The sequence below is a fragment of the Diadema antillarum genome, unplaced genomic scaffold (assembly GCF_040938485.1).
Source record: "Diadema antillarum isolate AM-2024a unplaced genomic scaffold, OU_Dant_1.0 seq00000595_RagTag, whole genome shotgun sequence".
Lineage (NCBI taxonomy): Eukaryota > Metazoa > Echinodermata > Echinoidea > Diadematoida > Diadematidae > Diadema > Diadema antillarum.
Window position 1 is genome coordinate 134,078 of NW_027271526.1, and position 16,355 is coordinate 150,432.

At 38.8% G+C, this 16,355-nt stretch overlaps 1 protein-coding gene across 3 annotated transcripts in view; it reads right to left on the reverse strand.

Moving 5' to 3' along the window:
* Positions 1–16,355, reverse strand: part of LOC139735729 (sodium- and chloride-dependent betaine transporter-like) — a 93,744-nt gene that overhangs the window by 18,695 nt on the left and 58,694 nt on the right. For all 3 annotated transcript variants that reach the window (XM_071646478.1, XM_071646477.1, XM_071646475.1), the window contains 4 exons: positions 12,387–12,521; positions 10,102–10,205; positions 9,478–9,602; positions 3,497–3,609 (listed from right to left, as the gene is read on the reverse strand). In XM_071646478.1, the coding sequence (XP_071502579.1) occupies positions 3,497–3,609; positions 9,478–9,602; positions 10,102–10,205; positions 12,387–12,521 (477 nt within the window). The remainder of the gene's footprint in view (positions 1–3,496; positions 3,610–9,477; positions 9,603–10,101; positions 10,206–12,386; positions 12,522–16,355) is intronic.

Consider the following 16,355-nt stretch of genomic DNA (forward strand, 5'->3'; position numbering starts at 1 on the left):
ATAACAAGAGAACGGGTAAACGGATTTGCACGAAATGTTCAGGGAATGTTTGGATAATGACAGGAAAGAATCGATTAGATTTTGGTGATAATCGGTTGACCCTTGCAAATTCTGTGTGACCTTGAAGTTTTGACCCCATGGTATAGTGACCATTCCGAAAATTTCCCGTTTCTCACTTTGCGATTTTCCGCTACCATACGAACACATAAACTCCCCAACGATCCGACTTCGCTGCTCAAATGTTCGTAAGAATTCCGAAATTTACGTTTAGGCCTATTTGAGGGACTATGTCCTTCTAGATTTATGAAAGTTCGCTCTCCGTCATCACAAACTGGCCCGTATTTTGATGATTTTTCAAATTAACATTGATTGTTTTTTTCGTTGGAGGAGCATTTTGCTCGGTCGCAGTCACACTGCACGATATGCGTGCTCAATGTCAATGCGTGTGCAAGGCCGCTGAAAATGCATCGCGCTCTACACTGTTGGTGCAAAATTGCACCGGGGACGTTGCGGCGCTCGTTGGTGGCCGAATACTGGTGCAGTAGACATTTGCATTCAACCCTTGCATTGAATAATTCCCGTAGACACTAATCATAGGGGTAATTGCCTAGGGGGTACGTAAATTTTGTTTTTCTTTTTTGCTTTTGTGGATACCATCAAAGATCGTACACTCATACGACCTTTGATATTTGATGATTTTTCAAATTAACATTGATTGTTTTTTTCGTTGGAGGAGCATTTTGCTCGGTCGCAGTCACACTGCACGATATGCGTGCTCAATGTCAATGCGTGTGCAAGGCCGCTGAAAATGCATCGCGCTCTACACTGTTGGTGCAAAATTGCACCGGGGACGTTGCGGCGCTCGTTGGTGGCCGAATACTGGTGCAGTAGACATTTGCATTCAACCCTTGCATTGAATAATTCCCGTAGACACTAATCATAGGGGTAATTGCCTAGGGGGTACGTAAATTTTGTTTTTCTTTTTTGCTTTTGTGGATACCATCAAAGATCGTACACTCATACGACCTTTGATATTTGATGATTTTTCAAATTAACATTGATTGTTTTTTTCGTTGGAGGAGCATTTTGCTCGGTCGCAGTCACACTGCACGATATGCGTGCTCAATGTCAATGCGTGTGCAAGGCCGCTGAAAATGCATCGCGCTCTACACTGTTGGTGCAAAATTGCACCGGGGACGTTGCGGCGCTCGTTGGTGGCCGAATACTGGTGCAGTAGACATTTGCATTCAACCCTTGCATTGAATAATTCCCGTAGACACTAATCATAGGGGTAATTGCCTAGTGGGTACGTAAATTTTGTTTTTCTTTTTTGCTTTTGTGGATACCATCAAAGATCGTACACTCATACGACCTTTGATATCATCACACTCTCGGCTTGCTATAATCAAAATATCCCGCAAGAAAACGGCGTATTTCTCGATTTTTAGCGCTTTTTCCGCGACCCGTCGCGTAGACAATACTCTTAAAACTGGACTTAATTCGCGCGCGCTTGGAAAAGTTTCGATTCTGCACTTTTGACAGTGGAATTTGGGATTTTCGATGGATTTTTGGAGGAGACTTAAGGACTTTCCTGTACGTGAATGAGTGTTAATACCGTATGTGTAATGATGTGATTTGCGTGTGATGTGACTGTAGAACCAAAGATCGTACACTTCAGTGTACGATCTTTGGTAGAACTCACTGGCTGGTGATAAAGCACACTGGCAATTAAGTGGCCGAATTCTGGTAGATGACCGAATGCACATTATGTTTACCCCGACTTTGTACTTAGGCGTGGGTCTGCCGCCTTTGACGGCCCCTCTCTAGTCTTCTATTTAAGTTTAAACCATTGTAAAGTGGAAAATAACATTGTCCCACATCTAGGGTGATTTTATCTTTAAAGAACTCTTTTCAAACCTATTTGAAATAACCGATTCGAAATGACCTTACTCCACATTGCACTTGTCATTCAGTGGGTCAGAAAAGGGTGCAAAAGCAATGACAGACAGACAGACAGACAGACAGACACACACACACACACACACAAAAGAAAAGTTTGTACAAAAGGTACAAAATCACAACTGATTGCAACTTCTTCATATCAAGTAATAATCTGCAATATACATGATGCATTGTCTTGAAATATTTCCATCTTGCCTGCATGTGAGACCCCCCCCCCCCCCCAAAAAAAAAAAAAAAAAAAAAAATGCCATCAATCCAAACAGGAAAATTAATGGTCAATGCAACTGATTTTGACCAATTCTTGGTACAATACAGGAAGCTGTTTCTCCTTGGGGATTACACTTCACCTTAAACGCACCAGTTTGGTTTGTTTGGTTTAAGGAAGTTTCCATCTATCTTGGAAGCACAGATAACCCCCCAAAATAATCAAAAACTCCATTGACTTCCCTGCTGTGATCACACGGCCACTGCCTCTGCACACTTGCAAGTGGCAACATAACCATTCTCCTACATATTTACTCGATAAGGTCCCTCTGCACTGGCTCTTTCCGAGTCTCATGCCCCATGTAAACAACCTCCACTACCTGTAGACAGTATTAACACCTCATATCAGATTACACAATGTGAACTTTGGAGGCAATTCCCACCATCAACATACCCGTATCACCTCAATTATATGTGATAGTAAACTTTACAACCGAACATGTTCTTCTGGCATTGCATGATTGTTAAAGGTGTATATTCTTTGCGCAATGTTAACTAACTATGCCGACTACGTGTAAGTCCGCATTTCTTAACCGTTGGGCTGCGTAGCTCTCAGAAGTGGGCCACAATGTCAACCAAAAATTATATTTAAAAAAAAAAATTGTATTCGATTTCACCATGCCTTGAAAAAAATTGGTAGGGGCCAAAGTAGGTCTCAGGTTAATAAAGGTTAAGAAGTCCAGATGTAAGTAGTGATTGTGTAACAAAGATACTTTTTTTTTTTTTGCTGTATGCATCTTCATGGTACAATGAACTTGCTGTATGTCTTACCTATTAATCACTGCAGGTCAGAGGATTTCTGCCAGCAAACAAGCTTAAGGTAGGCAAAAGGTCATGCAGTGAATTGAAAAGAAAAAGATCACAAACTACCCAAAAATATGTCCCACGCACAAGGCCTGTGAATCATTTTATGATGGTTCACAGAAAACACTGAAAAGCGTGACCTCAGCTTGAGGACTACTGGCAAGACCAGTTCTTACATTTCATTTACCTCTGTTCTCAGGATGGGACACCCTTGTGAGATCTCACAATGCACTCCTCCCAAATCCTCCGACCTAAACACAAAAGGTTCCTCTCAGAGTCGGTATTTTGTAAATGATTACTCGACTAGAAAGCAATCCCACCTTAAAAGCCCCTCAGGGAATACTATCATGGTACAAACTTGACCTCTCTCACCACTGTGCACCACACAGAAGCACCAAAACCACCTCTGCTTGCATGGTGCATTGTACAACTTGTATTCCCCGTCTTTCGTAACTATTGTACGTACCTCACTGTCAATCCCCAATATGATGAGCATGAAAAAGAAGAGGACAGACCACAGTGGCGAGACGGGCATCTGTGATATACCTTCGGGATAGGCAATGAACACCAGGCCAGGACCTAGATGAGCGCAGAGTTATAGGGAGAACAAGGGAAAGGAAGATGTGGCCGTCAGAGGCTGGACATAGCTTCCTCTACAAAACGAAACAAAAAACAGGTTAAATATGCTTCAATATACCACACAAAGCTATGGAGAGGTGACTATACTTACTTTTGCAGTCCTTGCGAGGAGATGAAAACATTTAGTGTATGAAAGGCGTTACTGGACATGCAAGATTTGATGTACCAAAGCAAACTCAAACCAGATAAGCTTTATGGTTTCACCACGTCAAGCTACGTTCCCGCAAAAGGGTCGGTATTCAGCCCACCCCAATTCGGACTAGATTTTGAATGAGGCAGGTACATCATGTAACTGTATTTGGAAGGAATGTTGAATTCATCAGAAGTGATGATCAACAAAAATATTCAAATCAACTTGCTTTGGTCAGAGATATGGCCTAGAACAAAATCAGAATAGAGAAATAAAACACATATGAGTTATGAATTTGAAAACTGGGTATATTTCTCGAGGAGCATGTTAGATGTTGAATAGACACCTTCAAAGGAGAAGAAAAGGGTTATCAATGAAGTTAGGTGCAGAGATAAATTAATCATTATTAGATGCTACAAAAGTTTTGTCTGAACCAATGAAGATGGTCGTCATGACGACTATTGGGATGAGAGAAAGCAAACAAATGACTCATTTGTGAATAGAGATGAAACCAACCGATGGCTTGTCTTCAATTTTCGTTGTTCCATCAAAATTAAGAGATTTTGAGTACAGAAACCAAAAGAAGCTATACAATTTGGGGTTTGACAACTTAAAAATAGATGGAAACAACTGCCTTGGGTAAACCCCTCTTTTTTTTCCCCCTCTCTGTGCAAGAGCTGCACTTATGAAATCATGTTATGGCCACAGACTAGACACCATTAAAAAGGAAGCTACAGTCTCACACAATTACATGCTTGTAAAAAAAAAAAAAAAAAAAAAAATGAAAACACAGGTGGTGTTGTAGAAGAGAAAGAACAAGGTGCACGGAGTGCTAAAACACCCACAACTTCTAAAAAAAAAAAAAGAATCTGGTACAAACTCCTAAAAAGGGGGCAACAGTCTATAGCATAGTACAGTAGGGAACACTGGCATACATTGTCACTATGTCTCTAGGAATTCAAAACTTTCTCAATGGCATTATTTTCACGCTGGGGAATATCTTGAGGTAAACTTGTCTGAAGGGCATATCAATATCTGAAAATATACATTATCCATTACAGCATTATCACATTTCAGAAAAAGATAAAAGCGAAGGACATGAAAATCTATTGGATGAGAATATTTGTCATATAAATATCCATTTAATGCTATGAAGGGATCCATCTTGAACAGCATGTGGCCTCAACAAGGGACTTATCAAAATCATCAGCACACGTTTATCAACACTGATATAAATTTCTTTTGTTGTATATTTCCTACATCTGCTTGGAATTATTAAATGTTTACAGTCTGGAATCATTAAAACCATTTACAGTCCAGAATTACTTTGATAAATTGTTACAAAATATGTTCAAATTCATGAAACTTCAGAACGAGATGACTCGAAAGACGCTAGTAACACAATCACAAGTTAATATCGCTAGGGTGAAAATGAATTGGAAATAAAGTAAAAGTGTTATTGCTCCTGTTGGAATTCTAACAATATTTCATGATTTACATCAACAGTATATAATGAAAGTATTTTCTCATTTCCTCATTGAAGAAGATGATTCTGGTTTCACGATACATCAGACAGCTTTCTGTTCTAGCAGCTGGAAAATATCAGCATGATGCCCAAGTAGGTATAACACTGCACAAAAGTGATGACATGGCAGTTGTATCAGAAACTGGAAATAATTTGCCCGTGTTCTGCATTTATGGACTTTTCTTGTGGTACGTTCATAGCCCGTAACTGACTTTCTTTCCACCCAGCCATCTTTTTGGCTGGTTGGCTGCCATAAAGTGTGGTTACGTACTCACCACATACTTACCAAGGGAAGGGCAGAGTGCCGCATAGGGTACTTTTAAACTATATGATACACACAAAACGAATGAATGAAAAAAATATGTGCCATGGGGGCACATGTTGTATTTGGAATAAAAGATCATAGCTATTGGAAAATCATTTGACATGGGGAAGCTAGCGTGACATGAAGGAGATTCTTTGTTCATCCTAAAGTTCCTATGATTGTTTTATGTGTAAATGCCCTTTTGCTGTTTTCAAAGCTCATTCTATATTGTGTATCAGTCTCATTTTTGCAAAATCTGCACTGGCTCTTCAACCCAATGAAGTCAAAGGTTATCAAATTCTTCTTTTCACTGTCATCACAGACAAATGTTTGGTATGAAACTGAAACAATTGTTATCAGTGTCTTTTCTGGTACATGTACTTCTCAAAACACCCCTCAAGAAGGGGACAACTTTACAATTATCAAAACCAACTTTTCCAACAAATTTAGTGGTCCTTACTCAAATTTTGTGACTTCAAACATGACATCAACACTCCACGATAAGCCCTCAAGTAAGAAGCAAGAATAGGAACAGAGCCATCACAAATTTGGAAGAAAAGAATGAAGTCTAGAATAACCAAATGAATTCACAACTCGGTAACATGCCAGCAGCAATTCTGTAAGGGCCAAGATTTCACAGCACAGTGTATGACCATAAATCTACGTGGAGTTTATCCCAGGGATATACAATTGCAGTAAACCCCATTTTCCACAGGTATACAAAGGTTTGAAAAACAGAAAACATTCAAATTCACTCACAACTGTATGATTGAAGTTATACAATGTTTTCGGCTCCCTTTTTCAGGGATACAGCAGAGTGACAATATGCCTTTTTATTTCTTTAGAATAACACTGTGCCTTTGACAATTGATGCTGCAGAGGACTGGTATCTTTACTCCTCAGTCAGTGCATCCATTTGAATTAAACATTCCTCTCTCCCGGCCTGTTGCGCATGTGCATGTCGAGTTGTGATTCCACCAAATTGCATCAAAACTTTGTCTGTCAGCATGTTATGCACGTCTAATAAACATCACCAAAGTAGAAATTCATTTTGACCAAGAATTCACAGGTTGCAAAGGCCCCTGAAAAACCAAATCAATATTTGCATTGGTATATTGATAGTTGTACATCTTCGGATGAGAAGATGGATACACTGATTTTAATGCTCTAACTTAAATCACATGCATGTGATATTCAAGCCAAAAAACAAACAAACATGACCCACTATGTTCATCCCTCTGGACATACCAGTAAATATGCCACTGAAACAATATAAAGTTTTGAAAATTATTGTATGCTACATGGCACAGCAAAGCAGACTGGGTAAGCCAACACCATGAACATTGACATATGATGAGTACATTTGTGTTATTGAAAGATATCATCATGCTGTATCATGAGTGTGTGATCAAATGCCACGATATTTCAAATCCGTTAGGCAACTCTTCAATCCTGCAGTATAGAGACCGAGTACCCTTTTATAATCCTTGATCTATGTTTACAAGATGTGCATTCATCCCACTGAAACAGAAGTGAATGTGGCATTCATTGGTCTGCGCAATGTTGAATCATAGGTGGATGTTGTTGGCGCAGTAAGGGGCACTGCAATATCAGCTGTTCATTTCATTAGAAAAGCAGAAAGTACAAAATGATGCATTAAATTTGAAGACACTTTGGTGTTTTTTTTAAGAATAAGAATGCAGAAAGATGCATGAAAAGCGGCCATGAGTTATTTGAAGAGGCACACTGTAGCATCCAATTCTTCAAGGCATGTTCAATGTTGTATCATATCAGATCAAAATGCACTTTGCAAAATTAACATGACTTTAGAGTTTTTTCTGTTTTTTTTAAAATAATTTTTAAACAGTACTTTGGGGCAGTCCACAACAAGCAGATAAACTATGGCTTAACCCAATTGTAAATATTTAATTGACTGCAGGTAGCAAACTCAGTATTTATAACAGTGCCTTGATGAGAGGACAAGGTGCATAATGAGACTGCTAGACAATTTCATGGTAGCAGTACAACCAAAAAGCAAGATCTTCTTTCACTGCAATTTGATTTGTTCACATGGAACTTGGTTTTGAGCAAGAGCTTGTGTGATTCAGAGGAAATAATATATATAAATATGTATGTATATCCCAAAACAGATATGATTGAAAAATACATGCCCTTCCCGGCAAATCAGATGTAAGAAGCCAAACACTACATAGAGGGCAACGGTGAAAAGCTGTCGTACGTTGAATGCCAAGCAGTTCACATGTCTACAGCACTAAAAACTGCTTCATCATTTCAAAATCCAAAAGTTCTCCCGAAAAAATTCCCATAAAATGTCCATCAAAGGTGAATTTCTAGCCAACATTGCCATAAAGTTCTCAAATGGGCGACAACACCGGGCAAGTCACCGCATCAAAAGAAAAATTTATTCCCTCAAAAACTCACTTCAACCGGCAAAATGCAAGCTTAAGATAAAAGGGGCCCGTCAATACATTCTGCAAAATCACTACTCTACGCAACTGGGCAACCTTCCTGATATACTACCAAAACTTTGTACGAGATACTCGACTCTCTTGATCATAATATACAAGTATCATATTTCCTGTGATGGGTTGATGGCTGCTGTCACAGATAAACATGTTAGTGAATGGTGTGAAATGGACAATTAGGTAAATTCCATTGTGTCTTTCAGCCTCAATGAATTTAGTGATTGATTTTATATGGGGCTAAAAAGTGGTTACATCTCTTGATTAGTATCATAATTAATCATAACTGTTAGCATATTTCAGTAGCCATAACATGGTATGTACCTAACAAACAATACCTAATAAGTTTGAAAATATGAAATGCAAGTAAAGAGCATTTGTAGATATGGTCTGTTTATACAGATAACATCTACTCCATATGAGGGTAGTTTCTTCAAATGCCAGTCATATTACATAGTGAAACAAATTCGAAGCACGTATGGGTTTAATGTATTAGATCGGAATGTCAAAAAGTTTTACATCCTATTAGCATATTGGTAATGAAACAATTTACATCTATTGAATTAGAGTAGAATGTTCAGCTTGCAGTCACACAATTGGCTTTATCAACATTTATGTGTGCGCATAGTCAGAGTGATCAACTGCATTTCTCAAATACGGTGGGTTATATACATATTGCTGGAGCCATTGAGATATATAATATGAATTATTTTGTTGCTGAATGAGAATAAATACTCGCTGAATTTAACACTTTATGTAATGACTGCATCAACTGAATAAATATGAAAAAGAATTTACCTAACAAAAAATCACTGACATATCCTTTGCTTTTGTTGGGCAGGGTATGCATAGGAAAGTACTGGCTAGCATCTTCCTGTCATATCTCTTTGGCTTCGAACTTTATGACAATATTGTGAGATGAGACTAGATAAACCATCTTTTGATTTAAGTTACAGACATGTCCTTGACTTGTACCAAATATGAGATCTAAATGTGTGTTCATGATGGCCATTGATTGTCCAGTATTGGGTGTCGAAATGTGAACTTGTGTGTGTGCTTCCTTCAACCTCGGCAACCAACATTAGTTGTGAAAGGGTATAATTTAGAGCTTGTGAGGGCTCTTGGTCCAAAACGTGAATGCAATGTTCATGGAAAATGCAGAAAGTTCACGCCCATTAAGTAATAATTCAATAAAAATAATAAAAGTTAATAAGATAATAAGATAATGATAATCAATACAAAAGATAACCGAGCAGAAAAGCTTGCTTGGCCTTTTGTCACTATATGAAATACCTGGGTGTGAGATCTCTCCACCTGTTGACAGCGTGGTGGGCGAGAGATCGTCACGTTTTTCTGAACAAATTACCTGACGTCGCTACATCTTGAACTTCAACCCCCTGCCTTCCAGCCATGAAGCCCAAAACGGAGAAAATCACAAAACCAGAGTACAGACTTGTGCCACTGTTAGTACAGGCGAAAATGACTGCATCCCTAGATTCAAAGATCATGGGGGGAGTAGAGCGTCAGAGACAGACAAATGGTGAAGAGACGGGAAGTTCACAAACGCCATGGCCGGAAGGACTACCTTGGACTCTTTCATCATTGACATCAAAGAAAAACTTTTCAACTGTCAAATACTCTATTTTCATTGAACATTTGTTTCTCTTGAGGTTTCAAATCATATATATCAAAAAATAAAAAATAAAGAGCTAACCAGAAGACTTATCAATGCTTTTTTTTTTCTTGTACTCATTTCTGAGAAAGAGTTAAGAATAGTGCTTCCTTCATCAAAATAAGCTGACGTGTGTGAACTTCCCCATACCAGATAACATTCAATGAATACTATATCTTTCATTTCTAAACACCTGTAAAATAATTAAAAATAAATGTGAAAAAGAAAATCCTACTACGATAAAAGTGACATAATCCCTAAATGCAGAGTAAACCTAACCTTCGTTAAAGGATTTGTGGGGAAGAACGTTGTGCTTACCTTACGAAGTTGACATTAAATTTATTGTAACTGCCAAGCGCAGCCATGGTCCCAAGACCAATGGAGTACGAAAAGAAAATCTGGGTGGCAGCATCCATCCAAACCTGCAGAAAGAGAAGAAACAGGACACAAAAAATTTAGTTGGGTCAAGTGTGCCACGGAGCCACAATTTCGGCATTCTATCTCCTTCTCATAGAATCTCGTATCTTCTCGTTCACATCCTCTTTCTCAAAAGTTACGAGGATTCTTACTACAGAGATAATAATCACAATTTCGCATTCTATTATCTGTTCACATTGTTGACACAACACACACGCTGTACTCAAGACAGCAAAGAACCATGAAAGTAACAGACACTTGTATGCAGTCTACACAGAAGCATTTCCCTTGTGTGTCAAGCTAGAAATATGCACACACAATTTGAGTATTAAAGTTGGTTTGTGGTACAATCAAAACAGCACCGAAGAAGTGTCAGTGTACAATTATGTATTTCTCACTCGTGGGTGTGACTTGCATACTGCTTGCTACACTGACTGTTTTGGACTTGGGCAAGAAAGATTCAATAGTATATTTGAAAACTTATTTCTAGGGGACAAAATCAAGATGATTAGATGAATGGCATTAAAGTAAACTGTGATTTAACTTCACAACATTGAGTGTGACTGGCTACATCAATCCTGAAAAAAAAAGAGGAGAATATCAGAGAAGTGATTTGGTGGGAACTAACAGAGGGCAGTCATGATTACATACGGCATCGTGCTCACAACTTGATTACTGATGCAACAACGTTTGCACCACAGTATGAGACACCATGCATTAGACTCTAGAGCTGACACTCTGATTTCTAGTTCACTCCTTTGCTTCAATATTGTATGACACTGATACAAATAAATGCTTAGGCAGCACTGTGCTTGAATTTTCAAATATCCTTTGTTCTGTGTACTACTCTTTATATTTTCTTATTTCTATGGTGTGCCCTGCCAAGATTTTCACAAGATGAACAAATACAGCATGGTAAACTAAGTATGCTTCTGTAAGGAACGGTTAAATTATAATCAGAATGAATATGATTTATTGAAGGCTCAGCTGTGAGGTCATATCCACTTGTTTAAGTACTTGCCGAAAATTCTCTAAATGCGTATAACATGACTGGCACGGGACTGATTACATCAAAATATGGTGTGGTTTTGTAGATTGCACAGGACAGATCTATTCTGACCTCATGTCAAACTTCTTTTGCCACCACAGGCGATGCATGTCACCGCAGTTCAAGGGATTTGGGAATTGCGAACGCTTGCTGCTAGTCGTGACTCATGCGTTCCGCACCAGAGTCCTAGCTGACACGCTTGATCATGAGAGTGGGCGCAAGATAGTGGAAAATTTTTGTACATCCCGCGGGTTCTGCGTGCTTGGTGTTACCTGACGTGCCAGGAAGCATTATGCAAAGTACAAACCGCAGTTGGTGGTTTTTTTTTTCTCTCCCTCTCTTACTCACTATCAAGAGCACATCAACCTTGTGAGCTAACATTCAACACACAATCTTTACGATGCACCTTCCTGCCTGGATTTTAAACTTAGTCCAGAATGACTTGTGACTAGAGTGCACAATGATTAGATACCAGAATTATTGAGTTGAAATTTCCATTCACACTTGAAAATAACCTCATAAACAATGAAGTGGACTTAAATTTGTGGCAGACAAGAGGATTTGTTTGCTTGCCCTGCCAGAATCGTATGCAATGAAAGCTTGACAACGTAAAACAGATGCAGGACACTCTGATAGCACCTTCACAGAGGGTGAATATAAACATTTTGGAAAAATTGCAAATCACTATTACTATGCTTATTGACAAGCAGCACAAGGTACAATACACACTTTTAAAGCAAAGCAGAAGATGCATTTAACAATGAAAGACATGGGTGTAACAGAGTTTTTCTGGTTCTTTAGTTAACATTAAACTTTGTGGGCCTTTTATCTCTACCGAACATGAATGTGTCATTCAACATGTACGCGACTCTACACTCAGTAATCATATGTCTCAGATTAGACTTTGTTTGAACACACCTATTTTCTATCAAGACCCGAGTCTTCCATGTGGTAACAAGCTGAAATTCAGGTTCTGCATAGCTCCCCATGTCTTGTCCCCCCCCCCACCCCACCCCATCTTTACAGACATCAGCAAACACTGTCACGTACTGTCTACCCAATATGATGCAAGTAAAGAAAAAAAAATTCAACATTGATGGTAAAAAAGGCCTGGTAAACAGTCACTGGTGGCACCTACCTGACTGTCACCTAGCCTCGTGATGTTAGGTTTGAGATAGAAGTAAATGCCATCGATGGCATTTTCCAAGGTGACAGCCCGTATAAGCAGAATGGTCAGCAAGACGTATGGAAAGGTGGCTGTGAAGTAGACTACCTGTAAATACAGAGAGAAAGAGAGTGAGAGCCGGGTTAAGACGTAATACAATAGACATGTAGAGCATGACCATTTACACAACAAATTGAAGAAGTGTTTTCCAGTATATCTGTGTAGCACAATTTTAGTACATAAAGTTGATATATAGCTTGCAATACATTTGCCACTAGTGTACATTCTTGTCACTACACTGAATTCTAAAACTGATAAATGTTATGCCCATCTTAAAACAACTAGTAACAGGCTCTGAATCACTGAATCAGCATAATATGTATACACATTTTACAGCAGCATTGTTCAGAGCACAAAAAATCAACTCCATAACTGATATAATGACTGCAGTTTGACAAATGACGATACCAAGATAATGTTTGAAATCCCTACTCTACATGTAAGTGACATTAAATGGTTCAGGATGGATGGCACACACGCCACCTTCATGTCAATGTACAGGTCTGTGACACAAACTAAGCATTCAGTGAAACAGTACTCTCCACAAGGGGCTGACTTCACACCTTTGATACCCAGTGTGAATGCTTGGAAACATAGTGGTAGTGGACAGTGAAATGCAACAAGACGTAATTGGCAACCATGGAACTGTCATTGACATTGATATGCCAGATATGTAGAACATAAATACTGCAGGGTAATCATTGCTTTACCACTATCAGAGAGAGAGAAGCTAACTGCCTTGGCAGTGTCATCACCTCGTCACCAAATGTCATAAACACAGAGGTACACAAATCAATGGAAAACAGAATCAATTGTTCTCATTTGCTTCTTCTTTTTTCTTCTTTTTTGCAGGGGGAGGGGGGGGGGGGGGTTAAATAGTAACTTTTGGTTTAGGAGTATTCAATAAGGGTTAGGGGAGGTACATGCAATCTTTATATGATTTTTAATTTATCTTCATTTTGCTTGGACTGATTTATAACACAGATTATATATGCAACAGTGGCTTTGACTTTTTTTCACACACACTCGATCCTGAACATTAATAGAAGTTTCCCATGCTGGTCATGACAGCCACAAGTTTCCATCAAGGTACAGTAGCCTGTCATATCAAGGCATCTTTAAAGGACAAGTTCACATTCATACATGTCGATTGAGTGAAAGCAGCAATATTAGTAGAACACATCAGTGAAAAAAGTTTGAGGAAAATCAAACAATCCATTCAAAAGTTATGAATTTTTAAAGTGTCATTGTTGCCATTGCTGGATGGAAATTAGACTACTAAAGCTTTGTGATGTCATGTGTGTAGAATGATGTAAAGAAAATTCAACATATTTGCACTTTTCTTGCATAAGAAAAGAGCATTTGACTTGCCTCTTTTAGAAGGCAAAGGGAATGACTCTACCCTTAACATATATATGTCAGTTAGAAGATAAGGGAATGTTTTACTTTTTTCAAAACATACTTTTTTTTCAATTCCCTTCATTTTTTCCTTATATCGTTCTACGCATGTGACATTACAAACTGAAGCAGTCTTCTCATCCAGCAGTTACTGCACAGAAAACTCTAAAAATTTACAACTTTTGAAAGAATCTTCCAATTTTCCTCAAACTTTCACTGATGTGTTCTACTGATATTCCTGCATTCACTCAATCCACATGTATACTTTTTTTTTTTTTTTAAAATCAAGGTGAACCTGTCCTTTAAAACACTGGATGTATGGTGCATGAAAAGGCCTCCCCCTCCCCCCTTCTCTCACACACATATACACACACAAGCGCACACACACACACACACACACTTGCACCACAACACTTCACATGACACAATAAATCAATTTTTGTTTTTTTGGGTTGCCCAGAGATGAATGACTTATTTCACCACTTGCCATATTCAGTTACTTTCACAAACAAAAAAATTCTGAGCTTTGCTCCCACACCACCTCAAATGGGTGGTGTGACCCACTAGCATGTGACACAGAATGTATGCATGTTTGATGTACTGGGACTGATACACTTGTATCAGTAATCCAAGGATTGTACATAAGATATCAGCATCTATAAATGTCGCTCATTCAGAGGAGTGGCAAGAAATCAAATCAATCTCCCAAGTGCCTACATGTTCTTGGTGTTCAAATCAAATGAATTGTAAGAAAGCTGGGCAAAACAAGAAACCACACACACGCATTGGGGATGTCCTAGGACCCAGTCCGTGATAAGAGAATAGTATGCACCCCCCCCCCCCAATAAAAAACGACATAACAAAGAAATGTTAAATCCATTGTGTCTCACTAGCTGCAGATCAGTGCAAGCATGCAGTAATGAAACTCTTTAGTCAAATATGACATGATGGTTGAGAATATTTTACAATGCTTTCTGGGCGTAAAGTGCAAAGGACATGGGAGTGGCGAGGAGGGTAATTCTTAACACACATTGAAAGGGTGCTCACACATCAGCCAATGGCAAACTTTTTACACTTCATCCAGAACATTTTTGACACCCCAAAAGATGAAAGTTAGAGTCAGAACACCACCTTCCCCTGCTGATCATGTGGACACTTTGCCATTTTAAGAAGGAGGCAAAAGCATTGCTTCTCCAAGAGCAGAGATCATTAGCGATAACCTCATCACAACTCGATGGCTTAAACACATTTGACAGTGATGCTCTCTCTGGCATTTCACCAGGCCATAGTAGAGTTCTCATTGAGAAAGAGTCAACTCATTGCAGCCACTCTTACGGCAGGGGTACACTGGGATGTTCTGAACACTTGTCTCGATCTCAAATCATGTCCAGCTGATAATATTGCATACCCAACTACCATTGCTTGCCTCATCCTGGTATTAAAAAAAACAAAAACAAGTGGGAGAGGGGCACTAGGAAATTGTTGGAAATGACCATGATATCACCCAGGGCTAAGGCCTGTCCTTGTGTAAAAAACAGGAATTCAGGCTGATACAACAATAACTCTTCAGGCCAGAATGAGGGCAGTGAGAAATGGTCGATTTTGTGGAGGCTAAACGGGAACAAAATTCTACACTCAAGTTCACTTTGGTTGATGCAGAAAGTCAAGAGAGAAAAAGCAAAAATTTTCTCAAACTTTGATAAGAATACTACAAAAAAGAAAGGCATGAAATCCCAAAGCTATGCAATGAGTCCAATGAATAAAGGATACTAGGCATTTTTTCTTTTCATTTTAATGTCACTTCCATTGGTGTGTATGGTCTCTCTTCAATTTTCTTTGTTCACATAGTTAATCTTTTTCTTTCTTTCTTTTTTCTTTGGTATGCTTTGTTTGGAAATACATGTATGTAGGGATCTTTATTCCTTTCTTTTTTTTTAACCTGCAATGGAGTTCTACACAAGTAATGTTAAAACTTTGCAAGGGGGCTCCACATGAGAATGCAGTTTTTGACATACATGTGTATTTCAAAATGATGTACAAAACTCATTCTATAATTGCTTTTGTATCTCTAGAGTTAAAGAAAAGAATTATCAGTTACAAGTTATGAAATATTTACCAGATATTTGTTGAAGGGCCAATATACCCTGGAATTTATAAATTATTCTAAATGCAACTTTCTACACTGTAGCATGGCTATGACATGTCTTCTTCTTCTTCTTTTTTTTTTTCATTCTCAGAATGATTTTATGTCTTGCAAGAGCACATGGTAGGATAATGGAGAATTTCATATTCTGGAGCCTAGACAAGGCCAGTGACGGTATTTTTCCACTGGCAGAACCCACTGACTCAATGACCCGTCACCACTCCTACATTCTCCCAGAGCAGGAAGCTAGCTAGTCCTCGCCCATGATTTCGTCTGACAGCTTATATGTCCGTCACCGTGCTTGCGTTGACGTCGTTGGGGAATCTTGGCAGTCGTCCAGC